Source organism: Anser brachyrhynchus, assembly GCF_964034855.1.
Source record: "Anser brachyrhynchus genome assembly, chromosome: 2".
NCBI classification, from domain to species: domain Eukaryota; kingdom Metazoa; phylum Chordata; class Aves; order Anseriformes; family Anatidae; genus Anser; species Anser brachyrhynchus.
Genome location: NC_137695.1, coordinates 149,578,407 through 149,598,226, shown reverse-complemented (window position 1 = coordinate 149,598,226; position 19,820 = coordinate 149,578,407). Strand labels below are relative to the sequence as shown.

The window sequence follows — 19,820 nt, the reverse complement described above, 5'->3', positions numbered from 1 at the left end:
TGGGATTTCTTTTTCTTCTCTTTTGATACTTTAAAATTTACTAAAGGTGAAGTCCTTCCAAAGCGCTCACACTCCGTATGAGCAGAGCAATGGAAGGCATTTTCTCAAAGGCCATCAGTACAACGTGTCTGACCATGGATGAGACAAGAAGGGATTTTTGTACCTACTTCGAAATCATATTTGCTTGTTTAAGGCCACACAGACCTTAAGTTATCAGGCCTTTCCTTGTGCATGACAGGCTGCAGCATTTTCTGTATTTCTAAGCAGGATGAAGACCTTCATAATGATTATTGTGTATGGTTTTATTTCTTGTTTTCTTTAACCCCTCACAACATGTTCCACTCTGCATCCTTTGTCTTTTCCATTCCTTGTTCCCTCTGTTCAGGCAGCAGGATCCTCCCTGTTCCCTCTCCTTTACAAGGATCATTTGCTACCGCAGTACCTGCAGCTGAGTCTTCATCTTCCCAATCCCTCCCCTCCAGCAACCTCCAGCACTTTCAAATTACAGCCGAAAAAAGTTCTTTCTATCTGTGCTTCTACCTCCTCCCGTCACCACTTACCTCACAAGTGTTTACAGAGCACAGAGCACCTACCGGGAGGCGCAGGATGAATTCTGCTTATGACATCAAACAAGGCAATTTAACTTCTGATTTTTTAATAAACCTTTTATCTCAAAATAATAATAACATTATAAAATCATTGAAAATGAAATCAAATAATTAATTGCAAAACTATGCAACAACTGAACTGTACATTTGCTTGTATACAGATTTTGCTCTCCAAATTTAATTACTTGTTTATAATAATACATACTTAATTGACAAATCAGTTTCTGCATCGCATTAAGTAATTTACTTTTAAACTCAGTTTTAGGCGTAGAATCAAGCTGTCATTGCCACTAAAGCTACGTCAGGATGTTACCGATAATACACAGTAAGGCAGGGTCTGAATGAGCAGCCAAAGAAGTAAGACATTAAAATGTTCTAAGACAGCTCCTATTTCTCATAGGAATAGTTATGCTTTCTCTTTACAACAAAAGAGATGTGTTTCAGGTTCATTAATTCTGTATGCCTGACTTTTATTTCTAACTGAATTGTTTGTGTATGATTGGTTACAATGAGAGCCATGATCTTATGCTCATCCTACAACTATTTTATTACTGATTGCACCTGGCATCGTGTAGATGAAGAGCACCAAGAAGACAACAAGAATAAGCAGAATTATGCCAATGATGATGTACTTCTTGTAATTTCTCCAGATCAGGTGATACAAACACTTGAAAGGATTTACAAACCAAGAGAAGGATGTGTCTGGTCGGCTAAGGAGGAGGAAAGAAAAAAAGAAATAAACATTTTTGTAAAGGTAGATCCATCTATTTCCAAAGCTACCCCACTGCAAAATATATATTTGAGTCTAAAAATGACCTTTAACTCCTGGGAGCCCACTAAAAGGTTTAGAGACAACTTCTGTGAGTTTTACCTACTCTCAGGTCATCCATCTTGTCCCCAAGCCCTAGCTCCACACACAGCTAGGAATGAAATTCCAGTTCACATTTCACAACTACTCCAATTTAGGGCAAGATGAGGGGTTCAAAAATATAGAAAAGATTGTGATAAATCCTAAAGAAGAAATGCAGACATCTTAAATTAGAGTACAAAAGCTTTATATTCATTGCAAAGAATTTAGCATTGCAAAAGGAGCAATTGAGTCACTACAAAATGTGATTGCTTGGTGATAGTCACTGTGCCATAACAGGCAGTCAGCTCAGGCCTAGCATACAGCCCAAAATGATATATTGTCAGAAGAGGTTTTAAAACGGGCCTCCTGAAAACTGGAGATGAGAGGAACCTCAAAATCTAGGTAGATTGCCTGGGTACATAAAAGGAAGAAGGGCCACCTTCTGGTGGGGCATATCTGCACTCCACAATCCTGTATTTCTTCCAAATGTTGTCCCATGTCATATTCTTCTCCATAACCATTTCTTCACACTGTACAGTAAAGCTGCACACGAAGAGGAAAGCAACATTCCCCTTAGGAAAAATGTAGGGGTAATCTCTCCTCTGGCATGCCAAGCAGCTCGGGAGGTCATTATGCCTCTGACTTCAACAGCCCTACCTCTGCAATGAGCTGAGCCAACATCTGTCAGCAGTGTGTGATGGGATGACCTGCAGAGTGCAACGATGCCAAGCAACGTTAACACCAGCAAAATTGGGTGCCGGCTTTCTTTGTTATCAAATATCACTGTAATTGTGCAGATGGTACAGCGGTAAGGAGAATAAAATTAAGACTGAGGGTGACAAAAAGTAATGGACATGTTTAACGTCAGAAAGCTGTTTAAGTAATTTAAATTATGTGTTGGTTATCTGGAGAATTCAGCATTCAGCACATGACAGGGAGTGCCAATCTTACAGACACTCAGGAAATCTAAAGGTCAAACGACTATTTTTTTAATTAAAGACCTTATTATAGTTAGGGTAGAAATGGCTTGGAAATAAATAAAAAATAAGCCCTCCAGGTTGAAAGGAATTGTAAAAAAGTGGATGTGATAAAGAGTGAAGCTGACTGAATCACAGACTTGAGTAACAAAAACATTATTCCATATGTTCCACCTAAAGGGCTTTTCATAACTTTAAGGACAGGGGAAAAAAAGCCAGACTCTGGCTCATTTAATTTGTTTTCTGTGCAACATAGGCAACAGAATTCAGTACCAGCTATAACAGTATATTTGTAACAACAGAGAGCATCTACTAGAAAAGCGTCCTGTTTTGATTGGCAGAGATGAAGAGATGGATAACCTCACGGTGGTTTTACCAGTATGAAATTACACTCTGCTAAAAACCATGCACCTTTCTCATTTGTTTTAGTCCTCAGACATTTAAACTTTGTCAGCCTTTTCTTTGGTACTTTAAGGAGTCTGCCGCTGCCTAGTAGCTCCTGGAATATAATTTAGTTTTTAAAAATATTTTGTTTTGCATGATTAAGTTTTAAAATGAACAATCTGAAAATGTATCTGCTTCTCTCTGTATGAACCTACATGATTGTCAACAAATGTGCAAACCTAGAGTACTGGCACAAAGATATGAAGACCCACCTCTTCCTGAAGAGAGCTTATTTGAAGTGCAGAAACAGTTATCTGCCATCTCTCCATTGATTTTGACTATTGTGTACGTGTGAACCACTTAGTCCATACTACACATGTGGCACTGAGTTGGTAAACTTTAATGCCAGCTTTATGGAACTGAGGCATACAATGTCTTCAGCTATTATTTTATTTTCTTTCCAGTAACTGGTCTTGATGTATTTACTATCTGCATGCTGATACCACCTTTTTAACCTTAGGATTTGTTCTGCCCAACATTCAAAATTAGGTGTCCAGCCTGGTCATTCACGTAGGGTTATTGTGCAGTCAGCATGGAGAGGAAGGACCTTGCAGAAGACCTCTGTCCCCAATTTCCTGATGGTCACTGCTCCCATACTAAGATGTGTGTTGCGTAAATAGGATGACGCCTCCATCTGTACATGAGTAGCTACAACAGGAACCCGAATGACTTGCTTCTGAGATGGATAGTGTCAGGTAGGACTAGTCCCAGCCTGAATTTAATTGAGGTATACATCTCAATTAAGCATAGATCTGGGTCAAGCCATGTGTTGCCTGTGTAATTCATCATAAAAACCTAAATGTGGAGCCTCTCTGGTTACTCAGCAAAAGATCTGAAGACTCTGGTTTTGCTGCGTCTGGGTCAAAACACCTCCAGGCTGGTTGTGCACCAGAGAAGGGGCCACGAGGCTAGTGACCACATTTTAGCACAACAGCACATTACCAGCAAAAATGTCCTTGAGGTGAAAATTCAAGGTGCCCTGGAGCCCCAGGCTGCCTGGGGTGCATGGGCTGGGCTTGATGATTTGAGCTTGAAAATGAGCGTGGCTTTGTGCATCTTTTTGACAGCCTTTGGACAAGTAATCTTTCTGTTATTACACACTATGATCCCTCTTAAAACTGCCTAGGTTGGTTGCTTCCCACCACACATATTTCAGAACTGTCTCAGTCCTCTCTGCTATGTAATAAAAGTGCTGCAGTTCCCATTACTGGGCATCTTTTAGACATCTGTCAGGCATAGCTCATCCTGCCCTTGGGTAAAGAAAGATGTTCAATGATATGATTGATTAAAGTTTTTCTAAGGCTAATTCTCAATAAGTCTCTGTTAACTCTAATTTTCAGACAAAATTCGTATCTTTTTTAGAACTATTGGCAATTCCACTTTTATGCTGTTTTCCCCTCTTTCATATTTATTCTGAGACGTTTGTATATCAAACCAATGAAGAATAAACAATGTGCAATGATTACCTTTAGGATTTGCAATTTACTTTTAGAAGGTTTGGTAGCAGGAAATAAAATACAATTTCCTTTTTTTTTCAGTCTAACTCCTTACTTTAGTAGAACAAAGTACTTGAGCCAAAATAGATTAGAAATACATTTTTTTCTGAATGCAAAAATCTCAATTGATAATATATTTTTTTAATGTGGTAAATACTGAAAGATAAAATGCTCCTTTTAGATCATCTGCCTTTGTTAAACCACTTAAAATGTCCTATTTAAAGAGCATTATGATGAAAAACAAGCATCTTCATTCTTTGATTATGAAATACAAAGAAATTAGAGACATATGTTAAAGTCATATGGTTCCTGTATGGCATGATTTTCGTGTTTTATGTGCCTTTATCCGCATGTGATTAATTTATGTAAGAAGAACCACACGCATGCAGAGGTCAGCTTTTCACTGATACGTAGCAGTTAAGATACCTTCAAATTTGTGTGGGTAATTCCTGTTGCCTAATACTAAGACTCTGCCTCCTAATGGTCAGATTAACAACAACACTCCATTAAAAAAAAAAAAAAAAGGCATAAACATGGCATACAATAATTTTAAAGCACTTCAATGTTAATGGCTTACATATATCATCTTAATATAGCAAATATCTTCCCTCTGATATTTACTGGTGGACAAAATAAAGTGTTGGGTATGTGCATAAGCCGCAGTGGTTGAAGAGGTTATCACGGACCAGGTCAGCTATGGAATGAGCGTGTGTGTGAAGTCTAGCTGAGGTCAGACGGGCAGCAATGTGATTTGTTTTGCCTTCCACAGGAAGATGTTTCAGCTTACCTGGAAGGTGCTGCCAGCTAAGAGTGCCATCAACCAGCCCTGCCACGAGGAAGTCCGGCATTGCCAAGATGGCCAAACAGCTCGTTCAAGCTTATAGCAGGAATGAGAAGAGCAAGGAGAGCTCCTCTTCCCTGACTGCTGCTGAACACCCCTGCCCCAGCTTTTTAATGAATATGCTCCTACTCACTTGGGTTTTTCCAAGGGCTCTGGCTCCTTTCGAGCTTTGCCTACTGGATTCTTCTCAGCTTCTTCTGCTGTGACTAAGTGAAATTCAGCTTCCACTTTGCCCTGAATCAGAGAGATCATACGTAAGCATCCATTACTTGGTTATTATAATTAAATCACAGCAGGAATTGGCTTGTGGAGAAATTATGGAACCATCTGAGGGCAAATGAAATTGATTAAAGAAAATAAGAGAAAGTCTTTGCAGCTACAGAAAAAGCAGAAAGGAAAACCTAGGCACCAAATCCCTGACTTACACCCAAAGACCATAAATAAAGAGAGGTTTTCCTCCAGAAATATCTTTTCTGCTTCCTAAATCATAGTGCAATTAAGGCCCATTGCAAAATCTTTTCCTGTTCACTCCAACTATCATGTGTCCCTGCAGAGCTGAATGGCTGAGCTGGGAGATGGGTGGCTGGGCTGGACAAGGTGCAATCTAGCAACAGGGGGATATTCAGCCCGTCACAAGTGATTGTTCACTAGGGTCATACATCACAAAAGTGGATGGCTAGAAATGAGATCTGTGTGCAGAAAATGTCATGAAGTCCTAGAGCTCTGTTCAGGTGATAGAAAAGCTAAAAGAACCCAGCAGGTGAATTTAAAGTCAATTTTCTTCATGTATGGCCAGAAGATGATACTCAGATATATGACAAAAGGATAGCTTTGTTCAGAACCAATTTACCAATAATTTTCAGAATTCTGCTGTTCTACTGCTTGTTTCTATTGAAACAAGCCATTAAAATTTAAGTGACCCACAAAATATTATCACCAGTAAAAGATCATGTTTGCTACACCATGCAGTAGAAATAAGTAAGTTGAGTTAACTTGTATCCTTAGTATCAGCCATAACTTGGGCTACAGAAGTTAGAGCTTCCTAAATAAGAGTTAACACTTTTCCTCTTACACTCATGGAAGCACTTGACTTTCCACTCCGCCCATCCAGTGTGATAGAAGATAAGCCATGGAAGAAAGCAAAGAAAAAATACAAAGTTGTAGTAGTTTAATCCAGCATGCAGCTAAGTCCCACACAGCCCTTCTCTCACTGCCTGCCCCTGGGGGTGGGGCAGAGAATCAGAAAAAAAGGTAAAACTCGGTCTGTCTGGGATTGTCTGAACAAAAATTATGGGGGTACTACTGAAGCACATGTAGAAGTTATGTGGATTGCCAGTGGTGGCTGTTCTTCAGGTAACATATTTAAAATTAGCATCTGTCTCTGTCAGGATCGCAGCAGAGTCTATTGGCCGCAGAGAAAATCTGTTCATCTGTAGTAAGCTACCCACCGTGAGCTCCCCAGCCTTGACGAAAGGCCACCAGCCTCTGACACGCTTCTGCTGAAATATGGAGATCTTGTTTTCTTCACTCATTGCCACAGCCATGCCTAGGTCACAGCTCTTGGCTGACTTTGCTGCTCGATGGAAGCCATTCAGGTTCAATTCGAGAGTGCCTGGAGAGCGAAGTGATGTGATAGCACTCAGAGACCAGAAAGACACAAAGGCATTCAAACAGCAGTTTTCAGGTAAGACACATGGAGCAATGCAGCATTTTAGCCCAAGCCTCATTGCTGAGAATCTCCCTGTACCTTCAGCAGTTCATTTATATTGCCTTGGCATTGCTGCATCCAAGTCCCTAATTATTCACTCTGCAAGAAATAGATAAGGTGGCAACGTGGTGCCTCGGAGAAAGACGTGAAAGACTATGGTCTCAGACACTTCCTTGTACACACCTTTATAAAATACAGGTATAGAGAGACCTCACATGAAGCTCAGACAGTTTCACTGCATACTTACCCAAGAAATCATCTGAAGAGAGTCTTTCAAAGTCCCACACCTGAAGCACCAGCTCAGCGGGTATTTTGCGCTCTGTCTTTTCCAAGGAAAATATGTTTTCTCTTTTACTAACCACCATTTGTTTCTCAGCTGGGAGGTAGTGGAATGGGAACACAAAGCGCCAGTTGAAGTTGCCCTCTCCTGTCAAGGAGTTGTAGTGTACGTCTGTCTCCTGTTTGTCCTCTTCCAGGCCTTTTATCCACCTATGGCAAGCACATAGTGGAACACACTGCCATCACCAGGGGAGTTTGAATTGAAGGTGTTGTCATTGAGTAACAACGTTTTGGATGAGCAAACAGAGCATCATTCCTTTAACCTTTACTAATCACCCTGTAGTCATGTTGTGCCATGCTAACAGATTCCACGTCAATGTCCCAAAACTGGCTTAAGTGGTTAGTCCTAGAGTCTGTAGCATTTGCAGTTGCAGTCTGGGGGTATAAACATGGCATAAATATGGCTGAAGAAGTCTCCCCAGCTTTTCTTGTCTTTTTTTCTTGGTTTCTGCTATAGTGTGCATATCACCTGAAGTGCAAGGCTATGTTACAGGAGGACTATGCTTTCCTAAACATAATCTTCTCTTCTGAAGAGCTCCACCAAGGTAATGATCCACCATTATGCATTTTAGTTCTGAAGATGATCACAGGTTGAGTAAAGGTTACCATTTTTGCACTGCACCCAAAGAGTGGTGTTTTCCCTGCAAGTTTCATTAATTCAACAAGGAATGGGGAAAACTAGCAACAATTCCAGTGCAAATCCTGGTGACACATTCAGTGCTGAGTGTACTATCTGAACATAACGAGATGTGTGCCTTTGTCATTAAGGCACAGAAACAAACAGGTATCTACTCCTGTCTTTCTCTGTCAGGCAGTTCTGGCAGTGATAGTGATGTCCTCACATTATCACACAGCTCAGCACAAAGGCTGGCTCCCTACTTATTCCCTTGGTTTCTAGTTTGCACTGAATTTTATGCTTTCAGAATTACTCTGCTACTCCTCTGAACATGTTAAGTTTGTTGCTAAGATGCTATGTGTGAACACCAGGGATTTCAGAGCAGTTCCTCTCATGGAACTGCAAGGGAAGGTTTATACAGCCAGTGTGTGCAATAACTGCACTACTGCTCACTGGGGACCATGTGGCTGTGTTGGTGTACACTTATCTAGGCTAATGTCGCATTCTCCAAGGGATTGCTACCACACAGAATGGTCAGAACTAACTCAAGTTTCCTTGGTAAAATCAGAGAATCATATAATGGTTTGGGTTGGACAGGACCTTAAAGATCATCCAGTTCCACCCCCTCACACCCCTTCCATGGGCAGGGACACCTTCCGCTAGACCAGCTTGCTCAAAGCCCCATCCAACCTGGCCTTGAACACCTCCAGGGATGGGGCATCCACAGCTTCTCTGGGCAACCTGTGCCAGTGCCTCACCACCCTCAGAGTCAAGAATTTCTTCCTTATATCTAATCTAAATCTAAATTTATTTTTCTATATCCTTAGTGTCCTAGATACTCAGATTTTTCCAGGACCTCATTCACACACATGTACTCCCACATGAGGTTAGAAAATATTTCCCATTGAAATTGTCTGGCATACACCAGCTTTTTGTCTCTATTGTGCTCATAATTCCTTTTTCTGTAGTTATTTCATACATCTCTACTTCCATGTGAGCCTTTACTGTTCAAATTTTGTGTTTTGTCTCTGTTTGCTGAACTGTGAGTTTGATTCTCTTCTTATGCCATCTCTGCCTCAGTCATTTTTTAGTTACCTGATTTTAAGTGAGAAAAATGGTGAAGCAGTATTCAATATACATGACTAATTAGGACAGGCATTTACAGCAAAGTACCAAGGTCACAGAAATACCTCCTCAGATATTCCCACAAAATAATTTTTGTGACTGAATATTATTTGTCCTCTTGAAGACAATTCCTGAATAACTTACCCTTTTACATAAATATCACTTGATTTTTGCCCTGTAAAGATATTTTCATCTTCTAGAATTACGTCCTCTGTATTCCAGATAATTACCCTCAGTTCATAGCTGAAAAAGAATAGAAACATTTTTCATAGTTAAGATCATGCTAACAAATGGTCATTTTTTTAGTAGGTGTGTGTATACTCAGGCTCAGGTCAGATGCTAGCTAATGTAAACCTCTTCCAAATCATGCTTTTGTAAAGTAAGAAATGTTGTATTTGTGCAAAACTCTTAAAATAGCATCAGCCTCAGGCCCCTTCTGTTTACAAGAGCATGTAGCAATAGAATGGGGATGGTGGCTCCTCTGCACTCTTGGAGCTTGCCGAATGACAGCAGGGTCATGGCCAACTTCAGAGAGATGGAAAATTCCTTGCTTTTTATGTGCTTGTTCCTTTTCAGTTCACTTCACAAAAATGCTGCAGTGTAACAAGGCGACGTTGATATGAGCAACATCATCAGAGCAGCCTCCGAAGCTGAAAGAAAGCAGCTTGCTAATAAAAATCAGAGCTCCCTGGGAGGTGCTTTTCTGAAGAAATGCTTGAAACCATTTTCTTTGGTGCAATCCAATGGATTAAGAGGGAAAAAAAATACTGTTTAGAGATATTTTCATTGAAGAAAGTGCAATCATCATCTTCAGAAACAACAGTAAAGAGAAATAAATCTTTCCCATCCTTTCCACTCTCTATATACAAATATTTACTAGAAGTTTGAACTGAAATACAGATATTGTAGGTGACATAAACACTTGATATTAAAAAATTTGAGTCATTGTATTAACTGCAAAATTTTTTAAAAAGTATATTTGGGAAATCCAACAAATGATTTTTCTATTATGACATGCTGTCTTGGAAATAATATCAATCTCATGTGTGTAATTCTTTGACCCTGAAGTTACCAGATATCTTAGGTCATGGAGCCCTTCAGGACATGTGGACCCTAAAAACAAAGCGTCTGCACTAGACAAAGAAACTTTCCTCTACATATCTCCATCAAACCCTGGTTCACTCAAAGATCACCAACAAGAAAAGTTTTCACAAAGTGTTTGAGGTTATATGGAGCCTGGAGTCTCTTTTGCTGCAGCAAATAGGTGTTTCTAGGCAAAATGTTTAACTCAGTTTGTATGCTGACTTTCTTTTTCATAATTAATGACTTGTAAATATTTTTCCCTGGTTTTGTAGACTGCAAAATGGCATCAACATTTTGCTTTTGTGTATATTATTAGTTTTAAATATTTTTGCTTGGAAAATATTTGTTGTTAAGGAAAATTACAGAAAGTTCTGATCTGAGGAAAGTATTTGTTACATGGACTCTTATTTTTGTCAAATCTTGGCTTTTATAAAAAGAAAGGAAAATAAACAAGTCTGCGTTACATCGCTCCTTGTTCAAATGTAAATAAAGCAGGAATAGTATCTGATGCTGCTTCAGACGTAAAATTCCAAAGAAAGGCCTTGCTAAAATATTGGAATAAAGCAGATAAAGGATAACCTGAGAACTCTGTTTGTCTTGTTTGACTTTTTTATTTATAAACATAAAATAAACTTGAATAGCTATGTCTAACGTTGCATATAAAACAGAAGGATCCATCTGAAATTTGAGAGACTGCTATTCCAAACATGTCTCTTTCTGCTGTTACTTTGTGTGTTTCTGATCTTGTCTTTGAGCCAAGTATGGGAAATCCAAAAGGTACACCACTGCATCAGATTAAAGATCTCACCCAGGGGTTAAGCGTCTTATGCAGCTGAAGAAGGGGTTGAAACCAGAATTATTTCTTTCAGCTCAACAAATGGATGATAATATCAGAACTGTTATGGGACTCTTGCATCTAGCCAACTGAAGTCTCTTTCTGAAAAAGGAATATCTTTCTAGAAGATGTGTGGTAGCTCTTGATGCAAAAATCACTAGTGGTTCTTTGACTTGTTTAATGAAAGAAACCAAACCAGATGCTCTCCTTTGACTTAAGTTTCTGTGTATCAGAATCACAGAAGTTTGTTGTGATACTTCTTTTAATAGTTCTTTCCAGACACTTAAGACTCAGTCTGGAAGATTGACACCAGTGTGCTGGGAGGAAGCATACAGTATTATTACCCTTTGGGTTTTCTTGGTGAAATGTCCACCGGGGGTCCTGGCAGAGGCATATCTTTAGGAAATATGTCAACCCACATCTGTACACGACCCTTGAAAAAAAGAATAAACATCACTGTAACCTTATTTTAGTGAGACTTAAAAAGGTTTTAAATGTAGTTCTGTCTTCCAAAACCACAGCTTCCCCTCTGAGCACCAAGCAGTTCATTAGTCTGTAACAAGTTAATCTATAAGCAAACTACACAATATATATTTTTTTCATACACATATTCTATCAATCTCTCAGTAGTTTGGTGAAGCTGGAATTGAGCTCAAACATTGGCAACTTCCAAGTGAAAGTCCATATAAAAATAGTATATGATGAAAACTGAGAAGATCCAAAATCCACATACAAATAGGGTTTGTGTTAGCTTAATAAATGAGAGCATTTAAAAGAATGAAAATATGCAGTTATAGCTTAAGTCGCTACTGTGTGTTTAGGTAACTCACTGTATACACACATGCATGACAATTTCCAGGTTGATACTGTACAGTCTTGTGTATGGTACACCACCTGGACGCTGTCTCTATAAGTTTGCAGATACAATTAGAAAGCACCGTAACTGGAGGAAAGGAAAAGTTCTCTTGGGTCTACCATCACTACACCATCACTGAGCTGCCTTACCTGTTCCATGCCTGGCTTATCCTTATGGTAGAGAGGCCGAGTCTCAATGTGCTCTGGGACCAGCTTGTATCCAACCCCAGGGACTTCTTCCCAAGCACGTAAAACCTTTAAGGAGAGATGTTCATACGACTCAACTGGCTCCTCTATAGGAAAGAGTAAAACAAAAGAACAAACAGAGATAAATTAGAATGCTAACCCCCTTGGTAACATGTTCCATTAAATATATAAAATGGTCATTAAAAACCTGCTTGAGTTAAAAGGAATGATTTTATGTACCCCAGCTAAGAAGAGAAGGGTCTTAAAGTGCATTGTAAATAAGCGTACCCACTGGGATAAATAGAAAAGTAGAACTTACACAGCAGTTCATCTATATATACAGTGAATCATTTTATTATTACAGCAGCTGTTTCTAACAGGAAGATGGAAGCAATGTTTGAACTACACTTGTTATAGAAAATTGCAAATGTGAGGTTTTTGTGGCCTGTGAAAGACAAGGAGACAAGATTTTGATGGAGCTACCAGCAAATAGGCACTAGAAATTACACCTACAGCCTCGTTTTGCCTTGTGATGGCAACAGCAAAGATCACCCTGGAGAAGAAAATCATACCTCAAGGGAAGAACAGTAATGTGAGGGCTGAAGTCTATGGGCAAGAACATGTCTTCTGAACAGCTCTGCTTTGCCATTGGAGGAAAAAGTAAGGGAGACCCTGGAGGAGGGCATTTTAAGGAAGGAACAGTGCTAATAGTGCAGGTGGCATGGATATTGAAAAGCAGAGAAAGCCTTTTGAGCACCTGAGTCTCTCTTTCCTCCCTTTTCATGTGGGTTCCACACAAAAGGAACGTGGAGATTTGAAGACCGATGTCTCCTAGATTAGGAGAGAAGTACCCAAGTGAAAAGAAAGTTAAAACTATTTTTGTCAGCAGTTATAACTTTTCCTAGAATGCTGCTATCTCAGAGTTGCTGGTAAATTACAAAAGGTTTCATTTGGATTTAATCAGTAGGTATTGAGCACTTCCTAATGGCACAGATAGGAAGGAAGAATGACCCTGTGGTTCTGAGTCCTGGCTCTCTTTTTTGTGCTGCCGTGTGTTTGAGATGCAATACGTTTCATCTAATTTTATCCAGCTAAAGGCAAGGTTTTTAGCCTGAACTACTCAGTCCAGTAGCCTCAATGGTAAGCAGGACAGATTGTCCCTTGATAACCCATCCCCTCTGTCTCAGGCACCTTTCTAAAGACATTTTGCACACCTTCTGAAGATGCCCGTTTGTTCCTACTGGCTGCAGATAGTCCTAGACTACCTTGGAGTAGATATATAACTTCCATACTCCTAGAGCAAAGTTGAACTACTCTTTTCCTTGCTATTTAAAGCTGTATGTACGGCCTTCAAGTACCGGTTTCACCACCTGTAAAGTAAAAATATTACTGTTGCCCATTTTCAGTACTCCCTTGGAGCTCAAATCTGTGGCCCTTGTTAGTTTTACAGACCCAAACGATGAACAGCACAGGAACTCAGCAGGAAATAAGGACCAGATTGCCTTGTCAGAACAGCAGTCTGGATAAGGAGCATGCAAAAGACTGCATGCTGTAAACTTTCTCTATAACGTGCCAAAAAAATTTGTGTAAGTAAGCTTTTCAGGAGATGGACTTTGACATCTGGTTCTATATTTCCTTGCTTTTAGTTTTCATCATCTCGTTTGACATTGGTTGGTCTGAAGCTCATTTTACTGGACCAGAATTTTGATCTACATCTGGCAGTCACATTTGCTTGTGTGCTGGTGAAGAAAACAAGCAGCAATACTGAAAACATAAATCTCTCTCAGGCCAACAAACCAAAAATGGATCAACTCTTCTCCCTCCAACAACGCTACCTGAGCAGCCTTCCACTGGAGGGGTTACCTGTATTTTGTAGCTGCCAAAGGGAATTTGCTCAAAGATGAATGTTCTGAAACACAAAGAGGTGAATAGAGGTTTCCCTGCTCCACAGTGTTCATTGCCTCCAAAACCAGCTCCTTTTGTTCCTCCTTGTCTCCATCCTCACATCCCTTTTCCTTACTCAAATGATAGTAGTGAATCACTGATAGCTCTGTCCCACTCCACCCTTATATGATATGGACACTCAGCTTCCTGGTAGTTTTGCCCTCTTTTTAATCTGGGAGCCCTGAAAACAAGTTCTGTCCTGCCCTCTGGATTCATGAACTTCCCAGATATCTGGATTTACACAGCATTGTGTTAGCGCTCCAGAAGAGCAGTCAGAGTAGTAATAATCAAGAGGTGGGGAGAAAAAAAACAAACAAACAAACAAACAAACAAACAATGGAGAGGAGGAAAGCCAAGCAGGTCAGGTAGGTCTGGCAGGTAAGTGGCCTGGAACCTAACTGGGGTTGAACAAGGACTTGCCTGACCTTGAATACCTCACTTCACATATGTACATATGTACTTCTCTTTCGTTTTCTCCCTGCTTGGTTCTGTCTACGCTACGTGTCTTCCTTTAGACAGGGAATACCTTTTTTAAGGACTAATGGTTATCCTGACTTCTCATGTCTTGGTTTGCTGTGTGGAGGGGTCTCAGAGCATGCAAGCTGCACTACTTTCAGGTGAAACTAAGCCGGAAGACATGTTCAAAGAGCATCACCTGCACTCTAATTGCTCCTGGGCACCCCATCCTTGGGATCAGGCAGGAGCTAGCCCAAAGTACGCCCTAACACCTACCACAGGGATGTTAGGTCTTCATCAATGGCTGTTTTGCCCTACAGATTCTCTCCAGTTAAGATACAGTACTAGGTAATACAGACACTACTAGGTAATACAGCCACAGCCTTCATCACCACAGTTCCATGAGTATTTCATAGCAGAGACAGGTTCCAGTAATCTGATCCTAGAGTACACTGCACAACAGGACTTCAGCTGCAGATGGGGCAGCCTCTTGGTATTGCTATAACACAGTCAAAGAATGAGGAACTACTGCATTACCGTTCTCGTCTTCAATGAAGACCGTCTGTCCCTTAAAGACTTTCGTTCCTACTTGTATCTCCCCTGGCCGCATGAAGGGCCCATTTATTCTGTAGTCCTTACACAGCTTAGTGAGGATCTCACTTGGCTTTGTTGCATCTCGCCACGCGTTGTACCCTTCTCTGCAAGGAGGGAACAGAGTGGAGAGAAATGGGTGAAGTTTTCCTCCAGCAAAGTGTGCTGTCAAACAGGATTTCATACGCAGAGATTCACATCATGGCCAGTGGCCCCAGTGTCTGCTCAGCTCAATTATTCCTTTGAATTGTCCAGCACTGAGAGGAGACACCTCCTCTCAGGTGCTCAGACCCTAGGGCCAATCACTCTTTCCTCTTAAAACACAAAAGAAGTTGATGCAGCCTAACCCACAGCTTAGATAAAGTGGCCCAGGCATTGGCATGCTCCCCAAGAGGAGAAGGACCAGAGCTATTCCCTGTTCTAACTTAAGGATTCAAGTCTACACATTCTACCTCCAGAATGATGTTTAAGGAAGAAGTACTCTGCTGCTCCCACATGCATAGGAGAAGCTGAGATTGTCCAGGACCTGGAACAAGGACATAAAGAAATACTTCATACTGGAGCTGGTAAGGAAAGAGTCTTGGGTTTCAGTCCACACTATTGGATCACTTTTTAACTTTATCTAGTCTTTGTTTGTAGACAAAATAGCAAAACAAGTGTAGGACAAAAACCCCAAATCCTCACCTCCCAGGTAAATTCTTCACCCCAGGGCAAAGAGTTATTTTAGTTTGGCTTTCTCCATACTTTCTCCAGTTCAATAATGGGGAGAAGGGCCAAGCCCCTTTGTAAGTGCCCTGACAGACCATTTTCCATTCGCCCTTTATGTCTGTCCAAAGACAGTTTATCAAGCAGATATGTTATAAGCTGTTTACTATTTAGAACACTTGGTGAACAAACAATGTTGTTAATTTTAAAATATCTACCTCCTATTTGGCAGCTACCCAAAGCTACTGCTAAGCTCTGTGGTAAATTTAATTAAAATACCTCCTGTGACTTTTGTGCTGCAGAAAGCTTAATATTTGGCCAAATCTGGAATTTCTCCTTCAAAACCTTCACTCACAGTGTACTGCTCTCTGTGGCTGTCTGAAGAGGTACTTACATTTCGTATTGACTTTGTAACCCACAGGTAGCTCGATGCCTGCTGTAGAAACGGTTTTCCAAATCAATTTTAGTTTCCCCAATCAGATCATCAGTTCCCACGAAGTCATGGTCATAGATCAGGACAGTGAGCAAGGAATCCTTGGGAAATGTAGCCTGGATTTCAAATGATCTACAGCAAAAATTGGGAAGTATGCAGAGTCAAATCAGTTTTGAAGCCTAAAAATTAAGTTAATGAATACCATGCAGACAATGTGTGGGACTTTTTTTGCTTGCGTTTTTTGTTTTAATAAAATGCCTGAACATACTAGAAACACACAGTGCAAAAATAATTTCTACCTCCTGCTTCCGTATCACCTCCTCTACAGTTCTAAGGCTGTTCCTACCTATAGTAGACAGAGCAATGGGAAGGAGTAGATCAGCTGCAATGGTTTATCCTGAACCCACCAGAGGTGAACATATAGAAATTACAAGGCTAATGAAATTGTATGTATGAGAGCTCTTGTGCACTTTTCAGAACCTCCAAAACAGACTTTTCTGTTTTCTTCCAAAGGCTCTAGATTACATGTTGAATATAGGAATTTGGAGGCACCCAGTAAAATCATCAGGCAAAAGCTTTAAAACAAGTTTCAAAAAAAACCAAACCACAGAATAGAAATCCTTTTTCACTCAGTACATGTAGTACTTATTTTCAGGGATAAAAATCATTGTCATGAGATGTTTAGGGAAGTTGAAAATCTAAAAGTGACCTTAAAAGGGATTTCATAAATTGATGGAAGACAGAACGTCCTCATCAGCACGTCACTGGCTCCAGGTTTTTCCAAAGCACAGGCAAAACTGATCTTCATCTTCTGAAAGAGTTTTATCCTTCTCAAAATGTCCAAAGCCTAATTTTGTAGCAAGAGCAGAGCAGGTTTTGGAGGAGAGAGAAATTTGGGAAAGCTCTGGCATTGCTGTGGGGTTGGTGGTACTGTGCTGACCAGGGCTGCAAGGAGGGTGAAAGGTGGTTACCATGACTGATGCTAAGCTGGAAAAGAGTTGCTGGGCCAGTCACCCCACTGTTGCCATTGGCAGCAGCTGCAGGGACTATCCAAATGAACAGTCAATTCCTATCTTGTCTACATCAAATATAGCAGCAATTTCCCATTCCATCTATATGCATCTCTAATCTTCAGAGCTTATCACAATGATAGCTCAGTTGCAACCTCTACTAAAGAAGAGCTTCAATCACAGAAATTGAGATGGTGTGCTATGGAGGGACCGCTCTACTCTGTCTTTTCTCCTCACACTATTTTCTTTTAAGTCTCTGCTGCTGCAGACAAGACTCTTTCCTAATGGGTTTTCAGTCCAATATAGTATACTTTCTCTGTCTTACTGTTCTGCTAGACCAATTCCATCCCAATTCAAAACATTTTCAAGCATCTTAAAACAGCGAAAGTTACTGGAAAATAAAACATGGTTATTAGAATTAACAACATTAAATAAATTTAACACCTTAACAACACAAAATTGATGTTTTCTGAGAGCTTGCATCTGTCTCTCACATTCAAAAGACTGAGGGGATATTAAAATTTTTTTGGCTTAATCCTATAACCATGAGATTTATTTGGCATTCTGTTCAACCTGAAATGGAAACAGATTTTGAAATCGCACTTTACTGTGCTAATGTTTATTTCACTTTAAACTTGACAGTTGTACTAATTTGCCCAGACAAGATCATTTATTGCTTCATTTCCTCTCATGCATCATTCCATAAAACCTCTCACAGATTGCATTTCAGGATGTGTTTTGACTGGTATGAAAATTAAATAATTTGTAATCATACAGGGTGATAACAATTTTTAACATTTTAATCAACAGAATCATACAACATCCGGGTAGGCAGACATCAGCCTATATAACAAACGCTTTGTAATAGTAACAGCAAAAGTGGTGGCAAGGGAAAAAACAGGAAAAAACAAAACAAACAAAAAAACCCACTGAAAACAAAAAGAAGACATTACTGACCTTCCAAATACTGGGTTTAGCTGCTTGGGAATGTAGTTTTCCCTGTCTTTAATTTCTGTGTTGCCCAGTCTCAGTACAATGTAGGGATCTGACTTGCCATCTGGATCAGCTGGGCTGAGGTTAAATGCCTGTTAGGAAGAAAGATTTCCGTGTCCTCAGGAAGCTTGCTTAAATGTAGTATGGTCACAGCACAGGTCTGTGGGTTCCCTGCCTGGTCCTGGGTGTTCTGGAAGTCAGGGTCTTTGCTTTCCTTGAGTAATACAAAACTTGCCATTTGGCTTCACAGGCTGTTGGGAAAAGACAGTCTGGAGGAGAGGAGGATTTCCAAAGGTGAAGCAGATGGAAGCACCATCCCACCACTGCTAAGATGGGAAAAGAGATTAGCAGAAGAGGCAATCATGGAATCATAGCATGGTTTGGGTTGGAAGGGACCTTAAAGATCACCCAGTTCCAACCCCCTGCCATGGGCAGGGACACCTCCCACCAGCCCAGGTTGCCCAAAGCCCCATCCAGCCTGGCCTTGAACACCTCCAGGGATGGGGCATCCACAGATTCCCTGGGCAACTTATGCCAATGCCTCACCACCCACAAAGTCAAGAATTTCTTCTTTATATCTAATCTAAATCTACCCTTTTTTAGTTTAAAGCCATTACCCCTTGCTGTGTCACTTCACTGCATGACAAAGAGTCCCTCCCCAGCTTTCCTGTATGCCCTTTTGGGTACTGGAAGGCTGCCATAAGGTCTCCCCTGAGCCTTCTCTTCTCCAGGCTGAACAATCCCAACTCTCTCAGCCTGTTCAATGCTGAGGAAGAAGCTGTCTGCACTAGTACATGCTGGATTCAGGAAAGGTTTCCATAAAAAAGTGGACCAGGTCCTTGGACAATGCAAACCAGATCCTCAGATTATATTTAGAAGAAATGGCTTGGATGCTTTTATAGTCACGAAATAAAGTATCCTCCTCCTATTCTTCTCTTCAGTTTTGTTTGTTGTTGTCTCTTTGTATGACATTCTTTCCTTTTTAGATCTCCTGCAACTCTGAAATACCTGCTTCATGTATCTCTTTCACTTCTCACATTGCATTCCCTCATTATCTTGTCCTCTGTATTTCTATCTCTTTGTCAACCCCATACCTTATCCACAACATCTACTGCTTTCATCACACCCAATTCACAGCCCTCACAAAATATTCTCCCATTTCTCCCTCAGTATGAAGTCTGTGTTGATGTGTAATTTTGAAACAACTCTACTGATTAAAACTTACTGCATTTGCATAATATGACTGGAAGAGGTTGTCCATGATGTGTTAGTTATATTTCTAGCCTCTTTAGCCCTAACAAGTAAAGTGATTATCCTGTCTTGTGGCTTATCATGAGGAATGTGTAATGTTTTCTATTCAGAGCACACTTTTATACAACATGAAACACTAACTGAAATACAATAAAAAATCTACTACATGGATGAGGATTTTCAGAAGCTTCACTGCAAAGATACTGGAGGTAAACCAAGTTGAAAAGCAGTGTCCCACTTATTTCAAGGTTAAAAAAGCAGCTTTGTACTTACTGCCACAATATAAACCCTGATGAGGACATTGACAGAGTGGTTTGGTGGTATCCCTTGCAGGATGCGGGGCTGCCCTCCATCTAGCAAGCTGCCATCCTCAGGACATGGGTATATGCAGAAGGAGCCCTGGTAATATACTGTCTTTTATTTCCCTCGAAAATAGATGAAGTACAATACAGAAACAAACCTCTGAATGCAAGC

The 19,820-nt window shown here is 40.4% G+C and overlaps 1 protein-coding gene across 7 annotated transcripts in view; it reads right to left on the bottom strand.

The window, feature by feature from the left end:
- Window positions 1–638: 638 nt before the first annotated feature.
- FER1L6 (fer-1 like family member 6) overlaps window positions 639–19,820 on the bottom strand; it is a 107,236-nt gene continuing 88,054 nt past the window's right edge. For all 7 annotated transcript variants that reach the window (XM_080582048.1, XM_080582051.1, XM_080582049.1 and 4 more), the window contains 11 exons: window positions 19,620–19,745; window positions 18,060–18,187; window positions 16,054–16,224; window positions 14,901–15,061; window positions 11,928–12,070; window positions 11,267–11,355; window positions 9,149–9,247; window positions 7,172–7,413; window positions 6,665–6,828; window positions 5,350–5,450; window positions 639–1,318 (listed from right to left, as the gene is read on the bottom strand). In XM_080582048.1, coding sequence (XP_080438174.1) covers window positions 1,138–1,318; window positions 5,350–5,450; window positions 6,665–6,828; window positions 7,172–7,413; window positions 9,149–9,247; window positions 11,267–11,355; window positions 11,928–12,070; window positions 14,901–15,061; window positions 16,054–16,224; window positions 18,060–18,187; window positions 19,620–19,745 — 1,605 coding nt within the window. In that variant the 3' untranslated portion in view covers window positions 639–1,137. The remainder of the gene's footprint in view (window positions 1,319–5,349; window positions 5,451–6,664; window positions 6,829–7,171; window positions 7,414–9,148; window positions 9,248–11,266; window positions 11,356–11,927; window positions 12,071–14,900; window positions 15,062–16,053; window positions 16,225–18,059; window positions 18,188–19,619; window positions 19,746–19,820) is intronic.